Source organism: Thermobia domestica, chromosome 11, assembly GCF_964235325.1.
Source record: "Thermobia domestica chromosome 11, izTheDome1.hap1.1, whole genome shotgun sequence".
NCBI classification, from domain to species: domain Eukaryota; kingdom Metazoa; phylum Arthropoda; class Insecta; order Zygentoma; family Lepismatidae; genus Thermobia; species Thermobia domestica.
In genome coordinates this window covers 266,420,377-266,439,158 of record NC_137464.1, presented here as the reverse complement: position 1 = coordinate 266,439,158, position 18,782 = coordinate 266,420,377, and the positions used below count along the sequence as shown (strand labels likewise).

Below are 18,782 nucleotides of genomic sequence, written 5' to 3'. Positions count from 1 at the left end.
TATTGCTTTGCAGGGTCGCGGTATTTCTGTGGTAGAGCGTTTACCTCTGGTGCGTGGGGTCCCTGGTTCGATCCAAGCTCGCGCCAAGTGAACTTTGTGGTGGAAAAATACCATGTGCGTGGATTTCCTTGGGGTTCCCCCTTTTCCTCCCACTTTCTTCATTCCATTCATTTCTCATCATCGTCATCTCCTTTAGCCTAACCGGCATAACCGTGCGATGTAAAACTTTTAACCTTTTTTTTTTTTTTTTTTTGTAGTTTGACGTCGCACGTTATGCACCGAGACTGGGGACGGTGATGATGATCAGATTGATGATGATGGTGGAATGATTAAAGTGGAAGGAAAGGGAGGGGATCCCAAGAAAACCCACGTACTTGTTGTTTGTGCCCCACTGCCCACTTGGCGGGAGCTGGGTTCGAATCAATAACCACCCATACCAGAGGCGAGCACTCTAGTAGTGAACCACCGCGATCTGAATTCATTGGCATTGTTACCAAGTTTAAAGTCTATCTTTTATTTTCTTGTAATATAGAAAGCATCTGGCACTTTTGTTAACGTAAGGCAATAATTAACCTGTATTTTGCCATAATGTTAACCTGTGTTATAGTGTGATATAATGTCGAGAGTCAGTTACAATATGTAAGACGAACGCAGGCGTCTAACTGTAAGAACTTATATTCTTATTCCATGCCTTTCCTCCACACTGTAACATGAGTCGCCCTATAGAAAACTAGCTGACCAGCTAAACTTGTTCCTATTATTCACACAAACTTAAATTGTTAAGCACAAACAAACGAAAAAGCACATTAATATATTTACAAAATACTTAATAGAATATAACCGAACTATATTTTATTATTCTCTTATGTTTAATTTGTGCTCTAGCCAAGTGGAGTTCGTGGTGGACTAAAACCATGTGCATGGGTTTTCTCGGGGTTCTCCCGTTTCCTCCCACTTTATTCATTGCATTCATTTCTCATCATTGCCGTCTCCTTTAGCCTGGCCATCATAACTGGGGGACGTACAATTTAAAGATTTCATTTCATATTCAACTCGGCTTACCCAAAAATGTCTCAATCATACTATGCATATTTCTTATTCCAGCGACATGTCTCGCCCATGCTAGATGCACTGATGAAATTATTTGTATGATATACAATGTATTTCTGGATACTGATCCCATAAAATTAGTTTATTTCAAGATACGTTTATACACACTGAAAATTCCTCGAAATAACATCTTCGAGCATCAATACACTGTCTTCTCACGCGTCGTAGCTCACCTGGATGTCGTGAATAGGAATCTCTTTGAAAGTGTTCAACTTGTACGTTTTTAACAGTCCCAAAATTGTGTTCTTTCAAGTTTGAGTTTAGCTAGAGAAACAAAAATAAGTCTGTCTGGATTGTTGGGAGGTTGTGGCAGTGTTCCCATGGTCTATTTCATCAGAAATTCTCTGACTACTGGTTGTAGTAAAGAATCCTGCCGCTGCCGATCTCTGACATCCTTCCTTCTCTAGGTGGTACGAACTTTTCCTGTAAAACACCTTTAGAGTAGAAAAGAAAGTGAGCATTAGTTTGCTCATTTGAACTAGCTTAGGTCAAAGAGGTGCAACCGAAAATGTACTGCTTTCGATAAAGTATCATTTCTGTATCTTAGTAATCTTCTCGGTCACAGATTCTTTTACGAAAACTTTATCACGTATCTGTTTGATTCTTCTCTTAATTTTGAACGTTTTGCGACACTTAAACAGCTGTCCACTTCTCAAGCGATCCCAGCTTGTAACAGCTGAGCCAACTGACAACCATATATATATATATATATATATAGAGAGAGAGAGAGAGAGAGAGAGAGAGAAAAGAAAAAAAGAAAGAATGACAAAAGGTACGGCAAAATATCAGGGGTGGATTCCTTATGGGTAAACAAACAGAAAAGTTTATATGACCATGTCAGGAAATGCATCGTTACAGGGCTACGATCATTGAGCCGTCCGATACTATGAAATAGTCACATTCTGGTCGCCCCTTAATATGACTCACTTTAAACCTCAATAGCTCACCCACTAATTAAGCTAGGAAGGTAATTTTGGCATCAGTGTGTTCCTGAAGGATGAAGCTTTCGGTTGATATGTATTTCATGTATATGGAGGGTACCACGGTGGACGGGGGAGGTTTAGTACGTGTTTTTTTCATCAGAATTTTGGAGATGGTATTCCTTCCCCTCTTGGTGTACACTCATAAAATTTGGTATGTGAAGCAGTAAAGTAGTCCATTATATGGTACCTCCAAGGTTGTGGCTTGATGATGCTAACTTGCATTCTTGTCTCTGATGATGCACAACATTTTGTGTCCGTGGTTGTAGCGATTTGAACAAAATCGTAGACTCTCACTTGAGGGCCCTGGTGACACTGCTAATTATCACACAGTCATGATTGATATATCGTTGGAGAGCTTATGAAACTCAAATTCCAATAAAGTATAATAACGTTTGTGCAATGCCCTCCATATTCGTAGAAGTAATATGGAGCCGCCCTGAAAATAAATTTTATTTACTTGAAAAACTGAGACTCCAAAACTTGTCGAATTTTGCCCTTCACCCTCCTCCCCATATAAGCAACAAGTACACATACAGGGGTATTAGCATATAGTGGACTACTTTACTGCTTCACATACCAAATTTTATGAGTGTACACCAAGAGGAGAAAGAATACCATCTCCAAAATCCTGATGAAAAAAAAAAAAAAACACGTACTAAACCTCCCCCGTCCACCGTGGTACCCTCCATATACATGAAATATATATCAGCCGAAAGCTTCATCCTTCAGGAACACACTGATGCCAAAATTACCTTCCTAGCTTAATTAGTGGGTGAACTATTGAGGTTTAAAGTGAGTCACATTAAGGGGCGACCAGAATGTGACCATTTCATAGCATCTGATGGTTCAATGGTCGTAACTCTGTAACGTTGCATTTCCCGACATATGGTCACATGAACTTTTTTCCTTGTCTACCTATAAGGAATCCACTCCTGAAATTTTGTCGCATCTGGAAACTCTGGTCTCTGTCTCTTCTGATTGACTCGAGAAAATCAGTCGCAGTATTGAAAGGACAGACATATACCAGGTAGAACATTATAACAGGATTCTCAACCTGTTGGCTGTGATCCAGTGATGAGTCACTAGTTCTGGTATCAGACTAACTCAATGATGTTTGGATCATCAAGAGAGAAATTTTAGTATGTTCCTCTTTACTATGTGAGAAGGTATCAAGAAGTTTGTACAATCACCTCGAAGAGAACACGGTGCATACCTTTAAGACCATGATGATTTTAGCCCGTCTCTACGTAGTCGCCATGCGTCGTAACACATTTTTGCTAGCGGTTTTTCACCTCGCGTAAGATGTTTTTGTGGAAGTTTGCATTTTGGATTTGGAACTACGTTTTTACTTCAAAAATGATGACGTCATTCCTGCTGTTAAAATGGTGTTCTTTAAATGGACGCTTCATTTCAAGAAAAAGAAATTTCGCAAATATTTCACTTGCGAAATTGGCACGTAAACCGTAGTCTGTAGGCTTTAGACCTGTAGCAACTGCAAACGATAAGGACGTAGTTGCAAGCGTCTTCTTAATGTTCTTCACACAGACGGTTGCACTGTAATTACAGATTCAGTTTTTATTAAAACACAAAAAGCTTTCTGCTCTCTAGTCTCCATCTTTGCTACTTGCTCTTTCTAACGGCAGACAGAAGAAACAATGCATGTACATGCGTGCGTACAAAACTGTTTGAGTTGCTCTTTCATTTGATATAATATTTATAATTGTAATAGATACTACAAAGTTTCAAAACCCTAATATTAATTTTGGAACACCCTGCATTACTTCAAATTGTGTCATCGTATATTCATGTCTTGTATATACATATCATACATACCAAGCTTTTAAAATGCTGGGTTTTATTAAGAGGTCAAGTCGTTATTTTAAAAATCGAGGGACTATTTTATCGTTGTATAATGCATTTGTTCGATCGAAACTAGAATATGCATCTATTGTTTGGGATCCATTTTATCAGTGTAGGAAACAGCAAATAGAAAAAGTTCAAAATAAGTTATTGAGATATACTGCGTATAAAATATATGGTATTCAAACTCGTTATATTCCTTATGACGAACTTTAAAATAAAATCAAATTATTGTTACTTGAAAATAGGAGATTTATACAGCGAGTACTATATCTTAAAACATTAATCGATAACAAGGAAGATAACGCATTCTTATTAAGTAGATTATCTTTTTATTATCCTCGGCAAAATCTGAGAGGTAGACAGGTTTTTTATATGCCTGAAAACAGAATTCACCACTGTGTAAATTATGTGATGCAGGTAACAAAATTGAGTCTAAGGGATTGGATTTATTTCAGCACGAATTTAAGACCTTTAAGCGAAAGTGTTTTCAGTTACTAAATGATGAATTGTAGAATATTTTTGTACAGCATATGTAAAGAGAAAAAAAGATTTATAGTACTATTTCGTGTTACCAATGTTAGTTCCATATTTGGAGTTGGGTTGCATATCCTTCGATAATGATGTGTAAACTTTGTACTTTGTAATTGCCTTTGGGTGTAAAGTACAAATAAATTATTATTATTATCAGGCAATTTGTTGCCCCGTGCAATGGCATAATTTGCCGCCTCCCCCTTTCTCCAGAAAGAACAAATCTTAAGTCATGATTTTAAGTATGTTACTCCATCATGAACAACGAAGGGAAGGGCAAGTGCAGTAGCACTCAGAAAGGCTTAAATACTAAAAATGCAATCCCGTTGTGTCTGTTTTTTTCTTTAAATATTAATATATTATTTTAGTGAAAGATAAAGCAAACACACCTGCAGAGAAAAGATGGTAATCCTTTTTATAGAATTCAATATCGTGCTTCAATTCCAGTGCAACTAGCTCTTTTATCTTTATTTCTTGATTTTTCTTCTACATCTGTTAACATTTTTTTTTTTAAAAAAACTTGTTTCTATCTTCAATGATAAGGAACTTGTTTCTGACAAAAACAAGACTAGTTGTCATATCAAAACTGTGATAACTTACTAAATGGAACAGATATTCGCTACTATTCGAGAATTGAATTCTTGCATTTGACAACAGTCAAGCAATTTGTGCTCGGATTTATTCGACCATTTGCTTTAGCATTGTCCATGTGACATTAAACTAATGCAACCTAAACATAATTTATGATTGTAGTATTCAAATAGGTCAGCTTATTAAATGTAACTACCATAATCATGAAGTCTGTTTCCAACAAGAAATATTTAATTTAAATATTACACTTATGAAAAATTTTGCCGGACCCTCCAAACTTGCCGCTCCATGCAAATGCGCGTGTTGCATATACGGTAGAGCCGGCTCTGCATATCATATATATCTAGTCGACAAATTATTTATATAGTCTATGATATTTAGAAAAATACTATTAGGCAAATTAGTATTAGTTTTTACCTTTAGACAAGTTATTTGGATTTTATACTGTTCGTGACATTATTTTCGTAATTACTAAAAACCTGCTTTCACGAGAAAACAAAATTTCATTTCTACTTTTATTTCCTAGTTGATATTGATGAAAACTGCTGAGACCCGAATTGTTAATAGGTATGGTATTCATGTAAATTGTAAAATATTTGTAGCGTATCAGTATCTAGCGTTTAATTTATGTTGCATTTTACGGTGATTACATCTACATAAAAATATTTCATACTTAAATAGACGTAAGATGCATTACAAATGACTATTTGAAAAAAAAAAACGAAATTTAGAAAAAAACGAGAGGCAGTTTTTTTCTAAAAAAAACGTACATTTCTGAAAAAATACGAACCGTTTTTTTTCTGTTTACAACACTACTTGTGACCAACTTTAAAACGACTAGGGTAGCGCGTGAAAAAAATATGCGTTTGTATGCATATCAAACATAATTCATCTTTTTATTTGATTTTACATTTTTAGGTTTTTTTTAAATATATATGTCATAAATTATAAGAAATTGAGAATAATGACAGTAGGATTTTAGTATATAGGAACCAAAAGAACATCGAATAAATTATATTTATTTGTGCATAATATTTACAAAAGTATGAACAATTTTTAAGTACAATATTTACATAAAATTTCAACGTAATTACAATTTTTGTACTGTACATTATATATTTTAGGTCATATGTTTTCTTTATAACAAAAAACAGAGGTGAGCAAGATATAAATAGATTTTTTTTGAGAATTCCTCTAAGTTTAACTAAGATAAAGGATGAATGGATGAGTAGAAACCATTTAAGCTATTAGAATCTTGTAGTAATAGTATTATGTAAAGTCATAGATAAGAAATCTAGTCAAATAGATGTTTAGAACTTCCTCTTTTACCTTTGAGTGTATAACACGTGGTTGAATGTTGGGAGTACAAGGCTTCAGACAAGAAGTTGAGCACTGTTTGGACCTAATAGATTTCGTCTCTAAAAATCTCGACGCTTCATTAAAAGATAAGAAATTAATAGTTCTTAACTCATTCTCTGCTTAAAATTGAACTTGTGTGTAATGTAGTCTTTCAGTTGATAAAGATAATGGTTCTTATTAGATATATAACAGTAAAAAGGAAAATTAAATGAAACGCACCACAGTTATAGCGGGTAGACTAAAGGAGACGGTGATGATGAGAAATAGATAAATGAAGAAAGTGGGAGGAAACGGGAGAACCCTAAGAAAACCCACGCACACGGTGTTTGTCCACCGCCAAGTTCACTTGGCGCGAGCTAGGATCGAACCAAGGACCACATGCACCAAAGCTGAACGCTCTACCACTGAGCCACCCTGCCCCGCAGCAATAAAAAGGAATGTTATTTTAATATAAATCTTTAAAGTATAATTTTGGTAATATATGTTCCCACGTTTAGTAGATGCGAGACTGGGAATTTTGGTTGGCCTCAGGTTCCTAATCAGCTTGCACCAAAGTAAGTAGAATTATAATTTTTTAAAAAATGTCTTATAGACTTTGTGGGGCATATTCAGAGACGATTTGACGTTCTTAAATACGAAAACTGAAGCTGATAGAAAAATACAGTAAACAAATTTGAAATCAGCGGGAAAAATTCTATAAGAAACAGCTTTCCATTCCCTTTTAACCGAAAAAAAAAATTGTGACAATTGTTTTACATAGAACTATTACCTACATCCAAGGTATGTGTATTTGCAACATCATGTGTATGAGTACGTCTTTTGATCCCCCCTTCCACTCGGAAAAAATCTTGCGAGTGTTTCTAATTGGATCACTTCATTTCAAAACTATTCGTTAATTTATCTTATGCCCACCTTCTCTTAAAAACACTACTGTAATATTGGAATCTTTATCAACAAGCAACAAATATCAAACTGGCATTCTGAAGATATTCTGAGGAAGAACATTCAGGAAGGCTTGGTCATCCACTCCTCTATGCTGTGATTGGTTCTTAAACTGTATATCATTTTCATAATAAGAAACTAAACTGAATATTAGTCATGCATTATCGAGGTAGAACCATGAGAAATTCCTTTCATGGTATCTCACGATAAATATGTCCCGTATTTGCTAGCACATAAGATGCACTTTTTCACCTTTGAGAATAAGTCGAAGAATAAAATGCATGTCATTCTTCGATACACAGATTTTCAGTGTTTCAATTTCAAAAAGTTTTGTCGATTATATATTCTTTGACTTCTCCTTAAAAATTCTCGAACCACAGGTGTGGCTATAATATAAATATCGCAGCTTTAGTAGCTAAATCGACTATTGCACTGAAAAATGTTAGGAGATGGTTTAATTGTATCAAATATTGAAATTGTTTGCACTAAAAAAATGTGGTCACGATAGAAGTCATAACCAAAGATAGCGCGCGTGTAAACTCGAATTCGCCCGAGTTAACCGAAATTATCATAGAGAAAAATTCAATGTTGATACGAAAAAGAACGACACTATGAATATCCATACAGTATAAAAATTGAAACCAATTAAAATAAACCAAATAACAACACTTGTATTAAACAAACAAAGCAAAAAAGTACAAAACTGGAGCTCGAGAAATCCCGCTCAGCCCTGACGCCATAGGATCTCTCGAACTCCGACTTCTTTCTTGTTTCCTTACGAGTGCAACATCATTCCAGCTACGATAAGTTCAGTAACGCCTGCTATACACTAGGGTTGCCATATTTCCCGATTTTAGCGGGTACCACTCGATTTTCAGGGTCTATATTCGTTCCCCGCTTAATCATGTCTTAATCACAAAAAAAAAAGTTTTTTGGATTGGAAAAAAATCTAAGACGACTTTGTTGATCAAGTGTTGTTATATTCAACATAAACCGCAACATCTCTGTGTCAGTCTCAATCGCGATTGAGTTAAATTTAGACTCGCGCTCAGGCTCAGACTGTGATCTATCTGTTTACCAAGGATGTTATAAAATAGAGGATCTGCCCTTACAACAAAATCTTGAAGCCATACGTCACAGTTTCGCCACCCCTACTCTGCCCACTCCGCCGAATAGGATCGCAATGTTTTGAGCCAACAATCATGGCGGAAACGAAAGTAGCCAATCAGACGATGGCAGAAACTAGAGTAGCCAATCAGACGTGCCGATGCTCGGTTGTTTTTTTGGCTTCATCGATTTAATAGGATGAAGATACATATGGGCAGATCCTCTATTTATAACATCCTTGGTGTTTACTTACTCTATATGTTCAGAAATAATTGCAAATTGAATTACTGTATCCTTAGCATTTTGTTTAGATTAGATTCATTATTAATATTTTTTCTTTTAAAATGTTTAGACTTATACTTTATTTCATGTATTGTGAAACCGTGGTAATTTTGTATGTTAGTACGATTTCAAGTAGCAATCTTTAAAAATAACTTGAAATTTTATGAGAGATGGAGCAAGACTCCTGAATATGTTTTGCCTTTCTTATGATAAAAATTGAAAAATTATTGTGTTTCTTAGAGAGAAAACCATATAAACAATATCTGCCATATATCGCTTTCCTTTTTTAAAAAAAAAAAAAAATATCTTCCTTGCCTTTCTTACAGATGTAGTTACAATTACAGATGCCTCATTGTAATACATACTTAATACTTACTTTACAAGACGAGATTCACATTTTTTGAACTTAATAAAACATTAAAGGCAAAAACTAAATTTGCTTCACTTTAGTTTCGTTAGAAAAGTACATTGGAAGTGTCACTTAATAAAGAAATCACTAAGAAAATGGTCCAAAGAATCTCAGGTCAGTGTTTGTAATACACAAGTTCACATTAATATTTAGAATTCCTCGCTTTTCTAATTTTAAAATATGGTAACCGTACTATACACTAAAGATAAATCCTAAGAAATATCTCACGATTTTTCCTAGAGTTAAAATCTCAATGTGTGTGGCATCAGATCGCATGTTATTTCCTATGTTCTGAACGATTCTATGAGATTTTTCTTGTCTAGAGTACGCTGTATTTCGGAAAGAAAATTCGTAAGATTTCAATTTAAGCGACATCAGGTGAGAGAAAATGAAAACAAATTTGTTTTCTCCCTACCAGCACAGATGCTATTCGCGCACTTATTTGTGCATACTAGGAGCATACATTTTTTTAATGTAATACAAAATCAACGTTCTATTACAACAGACATGCAGGCCAGAAGACACTGGAAAACGTTGTTGGCCGAGTATGCGTTGGCCGACCTGGCACCTCTTTGGAGATTGTGAAACAGGAAAAATCTTCACGTGTATGGCACAAAAGGGTAGCATTTCCTACGAGATATATCAAGGATCTTATAAAATAGAGGATCTGCCCATTACAACAAAATCTTGAAGCCATACGTTACAGTTTCGCCACCCCTACTCTGCCCTCTCCGCCCAATAGGATCACAATGTTTTGAGCCAACAATCATGGCGAAAACGAAAGTAGCCAATCAGACGATGGCAGAAACGAGAGTAGCCAATCAGACGTGCCGATGCTCGGTTGTTTTTTGGCTTCATCAATTTAATAGGATGAAGATACATATGGGCAGATCCTCTACTTATAACATCCTTGAGATATATCGTAACATTTGTTCTAAGATAAATCGTAAGATATTTGTTAGGATTTATCTCATAGTGTATAGCAGGCCTTACGGAATGTTTCGATGCAATCACTTGGTTTACATTTCATAGTACGTATATATACTTTTTCTCTGGACACACATGCGCTATAGACATTCCCAGGCGCGTGTGCTGCACTACGTTCATTGAGTATTGTTAATTTTCCATATATTCGTTGGTAAAATATCACTTTTGTACTTTTAAAAAAAGTTAATAATATTCAATGAAATTTTTTTCCCTCAGAATTGAATAAAAAAATGAAGTGTGTCTTTGATATAGTCAAATACGGTAACTAATATCTCTTACATTATTGCTTGCAATATTGCTTATTAAGTGGTCAGTAACAAAATTTCTGTCTCGTCTATGAAACAAAAATATTATTCAACAATCAGATTTTACATGCTTGCTGTCACTTCCAGATCTAATAATAAGATCCTGCCCACCATATTCCCAATGACGACCATTTTCTTGGACCAGACAAAAATTGTTGCTACCGACTGACAATAAGATTTTTTCTTTTCAAATGTAGGTATCAACAATGTTTACCCAGCAGGTGAGTAAGTTGAAGATGCATATAAGTCATTCAGTGATGTACACTATTTTACATGTAGATTTTTAAGGCAAAAGAATGAGCAGTAACGGAACATTTTCTACACTGGATCATGTTGTACAAAGTTGAATAATTATCGTTTAGATACCATAACCTTGTCATGATTTCTGAGATCTTAATGGATTCACGTTTCAACTGTTTGTCACAGCCTCGTTAAAACCCATTTTGTTTCTGAATATAAGATACAACACACACGGACACTGTTCATTCGTTGCTTCAGAACACTGTCTTAGTCCATACGAGATGACAAACATTTTGGTGTTATTTACTTAATAATTACAGTACTTCTAATTTTAATTAGTAAATGCTATCTGTGAGCATGTATCCTCTCTAGCAGCACAGCAACTTTGTAAGCTAATGGTTATCGGTATTGTTGGGATTTGGCAAAAAAACAAAGTTGAAGTGACAAAAACGAAATGAAATCTTTAAATTTTACATCCCACGATTATGCCGAATAGGCCAAAGGTGATGATGAGAAATGAATGAAATGGTGGAATGAAAGTGGGAGAAAACGGGAGAGCTCTCAGAAAACCCACGCACACGGTGTTTTTCACCACAAAGCTTACTTGGCGCGGGTTGGGATCGAACCAAGAACCCCATGCACGAGAGGTGAACGCTCTACCACTGAACCACTGCGGCCCGAAGTTGAAAAGACGTTGGTCAAACGTAGCTAAAAGTATCTGTTAACCAATCAGCAGTTTACCTTCATTTATCCAACAATTTTGATCTCACACAATCCTCCGCGATTTTACTTCTTTCGTAAGGGTTTCGGTGGTAATTGACCAGCCTATTGTTTTCCACCGTTGGGCCAACTGTCTGTGCTGCTAGGATTAAAGGTCTTAGGACAACCAACCGACGATTTTAAACATTCGGGTTGTGTTAGCATATCGACGTTCTCACTGGTTTCTTTGACTGGAGTCTTTTACTTTTATTCAATTAGCTTGTCAACTTCCCCACGACGCTGACTATGGTCTCTCAAATAGCAATCAACTATCATGTGTGCTGTAGTTTGGAAATGTTCGTATATTTTTTTCGCTTACGTAGACAATATAGGCGAATATGGTGTGAAATTAGAAATTGCAATAAAATTCACAGTTCGCATCAGATTATGTTAAAAATTCATAGTCTTTTAGTTTCCGTTGAAGTATGTAAATATCATAAAAATAAACATCATTTGAAACTTTTGGTTAGAGTAATAAGTTTATGATGTCATATTCACGATACTTGCGCCAACACTGTTAATTCAGATTTGTCTTCATCAGCAGAAAATATAGCGTGAACTTGCTGAGAGTTATCTAGTTCTGAGTTTATGTGGAGCTAAAATAACTTCACACGGTTGGTGTCCATCGATGGAGGAAGACCCTGGCGTTGGGGGAATCACTTTCACTTGGGGAGGTTTCTTCTCCTCCTCCTCGGAAGTTAACGTAATCCTTTGCAACACTTCTCCACTCCAAGGGTCCACCACGGGCTCACCCTCCTTGTAATGTCCAAAGCCGTAAGGGATGAGCTTAGGGTCGATGTAGTGTTTGTTGGAGTCTTCCTCCTCATCGTGCACTTGGCGTAAAATCCTCTTCCGTCGTAGACACACTTCTATTGACAACAATAACACGATCACTCCACAGCCGATCACCACAGGGCCTATCAGCTTCAGAGGATTGTATCCTGAAAGATAATACAAGAATTCAAAGTGGTGGTTATACAATATTAACTGGAACTCAAAAACATTTTTAAGGATACAGGGTTTGTTCGGGGAGTAGTAAGACTGATTTTTTCCTGCCAAAACGTGGTGAAGGAGGGAATGTTACTGCACTGGTTGGGTGGTGAGAGGTCATAGCTACCAGCACTCTAGTCGCCAGTCGTTTCCAAGCCTTCACGGAGTGTAGATCGCGTTTAAGGTGAACCTCTTTCACGGTGCCTTGTTATCTCCACAATGGATCATTTGTTAGAGCAGCGTTAGCGTTACGCAGTGAAGTTTTGCCTGGTCAGACTGTGGATGCTGCATTCTACGTGGAAGTACTTGAAAGACCCAGAAAACGAGTCACCCGTCCGTCCAGTAACCATTGGATCATGGAAGGAAGCTTCATCACAACAATACGCCGAGCCTTTGCTGTCATGGACTTCCTAACCAAACATGGCATCACACAGCTTTTCAAGCCACCCTATAGCCCAGATGTCGCTCTTGCAAGCTTCTTCCCCTTTCCCCGACTGAAAGGGTCATGAAAGGATGGCACCACGGCTCGGTTCAGGCCATTCATGAGGCCGTAACGAAGGAGCTGAAGATCATTCAGATTCTGCGTTCCAGTGAGCCTTCAGTGATTGGCAGAGTCGTTGAAAATGCCGTGTTGATGGAGAAGGGGCATATTTTGTAAACTATTAGGTCCATGTGTCAATATTGCGATTTTAAAAAAATCAGTCTTACTACTTTCTGGTCAAATCCTGTATATCAGAATTATAATACAACAAAGTTGATTGATTGATTGGGTTTAATTTCTTTTCAGACCAGGTCTATATTATTGTGTACCACAATGTGTAATCAAACAAAATATTTAATTGAATTGGAAAAGGTGTATAAAATAGTCAATGTATGAAGTGGAGGTAGTTTGAATATTCTTTAGGTTTCATAATCCAATGGAAAATTTAGAGTGCCTTGACTTCTACAATGCAAATGACCGGCTATGACTTCTAGAACTAGAAAGACTCAGAAAGAATGTGCAAGAATGTTGACATGACGGAAAAATCATATAAATACTACCGGATTCTTTTCCGGGTATTGGAAGTTCTATTTTAACATCGAAACTCTGCGAGTCAGATTATTCATTATTAGTTTTGTTACTCCGTCGTTCTGTCCATCAGAGGTTCTGCTCATCATCATTACTAAAAGTAAGTGATTATGCATTGTCTTCCTATTCTAGAAGTCATAGCCGGTCATTTGCATTGTAGAAGTCAAGACACTCTAAATTTTCTATTGGATTATGAATCCTAAAGAATATTCAAACTGCCTTCACTTCATACACATTTAAAAATACAATTAAATATTTGGTTTGATTACACATTGTGATACACAATAATATCAATTGGGACTACTGCTTAAAATAGAATACAAATAAGTACCTCCCCCAGACGAAAGAAAGTACCCACCACAGAACAAACCTTGAATCACAAACATGCTAGTTATTTTGTCAGGAAGGGAAAGGAGGAATGAAACAAAAATGAGTTTCAAAGATGACATGAATGCTTCTTCGTAGCTAAATGGATAGCGTAGCGTTGGCGTTACCGGTTTTGGAGCGGAAAATCCTGTCAGTTTCCGATTGAAGCTTACACAGCAAAAAATGAGGCGTTGAATTAATACAAAATGACTACTACTTTAGCGTGTTACTTGTGTGTTAATTCAACAGCATGGGCATCGGCTTCTGAGCATATCAGAAGTAGCCCTAACTAGTAACTTGCATTGAGAATTTGCATCAAATTTTATTGTTGGCTATGAGTAAAGCTTTATCCTGTATATTTGGCGTTTATACCAAGTAACGAATAACGTTCTATGTTTTCTGTAATTGATTACAATAATAGTTTTGTAACCTATGTATTGTCTGACAACACTTGCATGAATATCATTTCTGCCATCTGTTTTCGTTATCTGTTATTCTTATGACTTCACACATAAGAACTGAAGATGGTAGAACTGTTAATCATGTAAATGTTGTCAGACGATTGAGGAGTGTATTTCCAAAGCATGCTAAATTCAAAAATGTCCGCTTTGGAATTGAATATGGAAGAGTATACTATGGAACCTTTTACGTTAAATTTTGTAATTATTTTTTGTCAAAACATACTATTTTCTATGCTAAATTCTGTTTGAAATATGACTTTGGTGCCAAAACATGCTAAATACGAAGAGAATTTATTTCCTAAATATGCTATATCCAATTTCATGGCATAAAATGCATGCTAGTGAGGATGACAAAAAGAAACGTGTAGTTAGGTATATGGTGTATAGAGTTAGATCAAAGCGTTTTCAAGAATTGAATCGTAGGCCAAATAATACAATTACCGTAAACTTCGACTCAATGCAAACCGAAGACGTTAATAGGACATGCTTATTACTCACGACAGCTATTGTACGACATCTTCGGAGTGGTTTTGCATGATAAGGATGGCTCGTTTAAGAAAGAAAATGTTCGTTTTTTTCTTTTAGATGGCTGGAAATCGAATATAGACGTGGCTACAATGAAATTGTATCATGTTTCTCACATTTTCTTAACAGAGTGCTCACTCCAATTACTTTGCAAGGAATTACCGGTCTCCGATTCTTCTCCGATTCGTGCACAGGTCAAAACAAGAACTACATAATGTTGTTGATGCGCTTCTGTCAGATGAAAAAGTTACAGTTTGAATGGTACTTTCCGATGCGGGGTCATTCTTATATACCCGCTGATAAGGCATTCGGGCAAGTTCAAAAACGCTTAAGAAAAATTTAAACAATAGTGCAGCCTGCAGAATACGATAAAGTTTTATCAGAAATAGGTACTCTTCATTTTGTTGGGAAAACCGTAATGGTACAACAATGGAAAGATGGTGCACGTAAATTTCTGAAGAGTAACACGACTTCAACATCACAAATGCAAAAGTATTGTCGTTGGATGATCCATCACAGAATGTAATTAGCTTCAAAATCTTGTATTCCATCGCAAGTACTCAATATAAAATTTTGAAACAGAAATATATGATATCATCTCTTGATTTGAAACCAGTGAGACACGCCACACATGCGAATGAAGACAAAGTTCAGGATGTAAAGAATTTGTTACAAGAAATGGTTCTTGCATATAATACAATTGACTACTACAAGGACTGTCTTAAATTTTGTAATCCGAACGCAGATGGCAATGTTGATTTCTATATTGAAGAAGTTAACGCATAGAAGTGCGGAGAATGATGTTTATTAAACACCTGAAAGAACTTATATTACAAAACCTGTTTTAACAATATTGTTATGGAGTGCTCATGTAAAGGAAATTTTCTTAATAACTCTGATTTAAATGATGTGTATGTTAATATGAAGAAGTCAAATAACCTTGTTGCCAAAAAAAAAAAAAAAAAATCCTAACCACATTAAACAACACTTTTCTTTGTTTTTGTATGCATTCCTTACATTTTGTAATTTTGTTTGTGAAGTCTGTGAAGTCATAGTTTAATACTTCGCCTCTGTAGTGTCTAAATATAACAAATCCTCTCAGAAAATGCTAAACGCCAAGTTTGTTGTCCAAACATGATATGAACCAGCTAAACCGTTTCATTACCCTAACTTCTAGATCTTTGACAGGTTTAAAATTTTGCCAGCATAATCTTCTTTCTAGAGTCTATAAGTGGTTTCTTGAATCATTGCGATAGTGTTTCAATGTAAAAAGATATCGTTTTTTGCCCTTTCTGAAAAATTCTACCAAACGGATTTAGCATGTTTTGAAAATCAAGTTTACAAAACTATTATTGTGACCGATTAAAGAAAACAGAACATTATTCACTTTAGTTAATTGTCTGTTCTCTCTTGTTTTTGCTCTTTCCAATGAGTTCATTCCATTCCTGATATAATTCATTTCCTCTATAGATGCCGCACATTGAAATACAGATCCCTTCATCTTCTTAAGCAGATAATCCTGCCCTTTCAATCCTTTTAGAGATTCCTTTGCTTCGAATTCCTGATTAACATCTATCTCTTATTCCCGGCGGAAGCTCATGTGGTTCGAATTACATGTTAATCAGTAGGTCCCGTCTCATATAGCCTCGCTCCTGAAAGGAACATTAAACTCAAAATCAACTCAATATCTATCTCTAGGAAATAACACTTCGCTGTGGACATATGTTTTTTTATTTCCATCTAAGAGATTCCGACTTCTAAGTCAAACATTAAACAAAAAATGAAACACAGGTCTAATTATTTTATCTAAATAAGAAGTCCATACAACAAATTGCATGTTTCTACTCTTCAAAGATTCCGTGATATGGACATATTTATGTAATAGTTTCGGCCCTGTTTTCTTCCACTTCGTTTCTTGAATTCCGAAAAATTCTTCCTTAGTGGTACCTTACGTCACAAATGTTATGTACTTTCCAAATTTTTTCTAGCTTAAGTGGTTCAGCCTGAGTGGTTGATCAGTCTGTCTTGAGGACTTTTTTTATATAGAAAGGCTGTAATCGCCATCTACTTTTGTTCTCAACCGCTTTTCTTTCCTTCTAGGTCAAATAATAAGGAACTCTGAAACGCATGTCTTATTATTTTAAATGAGAAGTTCATATATCAATTTTCATGTTTGTAATTTTCCGAAATTCCGAGATATAAACATTTTAATGTATTAATTGCCACCACTATGTAACTTGTGAACCAATATATAAAAAATACTGAAATTTTGCACGAAGGATATGCCAATAGGGGAAAATCGTTTGGCATAAGCCCCAATACCAACAGATGAACAGTGTTGTCAACCTAACCCACAGTTATTTTTATTCAAACGGCATTACATCAGATGATTATATTTCAAATCTGCTTAAGTTAGATATTAAACGAAAATTTACAATGCCATAGGCCTATTTACTTTTTACTGTTGCAATTTCAGGACGTTATAGTTTCACAAACATCCAATTTTTGGGAACCTTTACCACACTAACAGCACAACTAGAGGGCAGGCCCGTATTTATGTAAGTGCTATTCTGTGCTTTAGCACAGAGCAGCAGAATTTACGGGGCGGTAAAATTTTGGATTTTTTTTTTTTTTTTTTTTTTTTAAGATTCACAATAGTAATATTTAAAACTAGCAACCCATAGAGTCCCACGCAAGCACGAGAAAATATGTTTGTATGTTTAATTCGCTCTAATTACACTAGTTAGCTTATTTGATTATTTTTAAAAAGTCATCCTTTCCCACCTCCACCCCAAAAGGTGAGGAAGAACTTGAACATGTTAACTGATACAATTAAACCAAACGACCTCGAAAACTATTAATTTAACACTAATATCTGATGTTTTCGATTACTTTTAAAATCCCGCCGACTCTTTGAGGAGTGGAGTACGACCTTGAAGTTGAATTGGATTAAAACTGTCACTATTCATCTCAGCGACCCCAAAAAACTATGAATTCAACTCTAATATTGGTCGTTTTCGGGGGAGGGCGGCAAATTATTTAGAACACAGGGGCTCACAATATCTAAATACGGCCCTGCTAGAGGAATGTGCCAAAGCTTGTTCAAAGTACCTTAATGTTGGATACCACGAGCCTATGACGTATTTCGAATAAGTGGCAAGAAAGTTACAGGGGTTCAAAATTTGACTTTTTGAAAGGACTTATTTTTGGATGGTTTCTAATAGATGAACAAATAATTCTGCTGTTTATAGCAATTTGATATCTCAAACCGTACGAGAGCTATAATGAACATTGGTAAAATTTTTCAGCACTGCTTAAAATCATGTAATTGCGAGAACTTATAATTACAACTATCAAAAGTTGAGTTGAGTTGATTTTGAGCTTAGCGTCCCTTTCACCAGCGAGACCATATGAGACGGGACCTACTGATTAATGTGGAATTCGAACCAGATGAGCTCCCGTCGGAAATCTAACCCGGGTTTCCCACGCCAAAGGCGGGTTCACTAACCGCTTAATAACGAAGCAGCTCACTATCAAAAGTTATTGCTGTAGTGTTAAGCAAAACAATAATCGTTATAATCATTTTCCACAAATACGCCATTTTAAGCAGTGTTGCAAATTTTACAAATCTTTATCATATCTCGTACGGTTACAGATATCAAGTTGCTGTAAACGGCAAAATGATTTGTTTGTCTATTGGAAACCATCTAAATACTTAGATATGACAGTATTCTTTTATCGAAATATAATCAAATTTTTAACCTCCTGTAACTTTACGGTTGTCTCAAATTAAAAAATTCGGCCAGAGCCTCCTGGTTCAATCTCAGAACATGTGAACTGGAGGTAGATAACATCTTGTTCGTGGGTTTTCTCGTGGTTCTCCCATTTCCTTCTACATCCTTGTTT

The 18,782-nt window shown here is 35.9% G+C and overlaps 1 protein-coding gene across 1 annotated transcript in view; it reads right to left on the bottom strand.

The window, feature by feature from the left end:
• Window positions 1-9,062: 9,062 nt before the first annotated feature.
• Window positions 9,063-18,782, bottom strand: part of LOC145663811 (uncharacterized) — an 82,546-nt gene continuing 72,826 nt past the window's right edge. Inside the window, exon 3 of the mRNA XM_081729903.1 lies at window positions 9,063-12,406. Within this exon, the coding sequence (XP_081586029.1) occupies window positions 12,036-12,406 (371 nt within the window). The 3' untranslated portion in view covers window positions 9,063-12,035. The remainder of the gene's footprint in view (window positions 12,407-18,782) is intronic.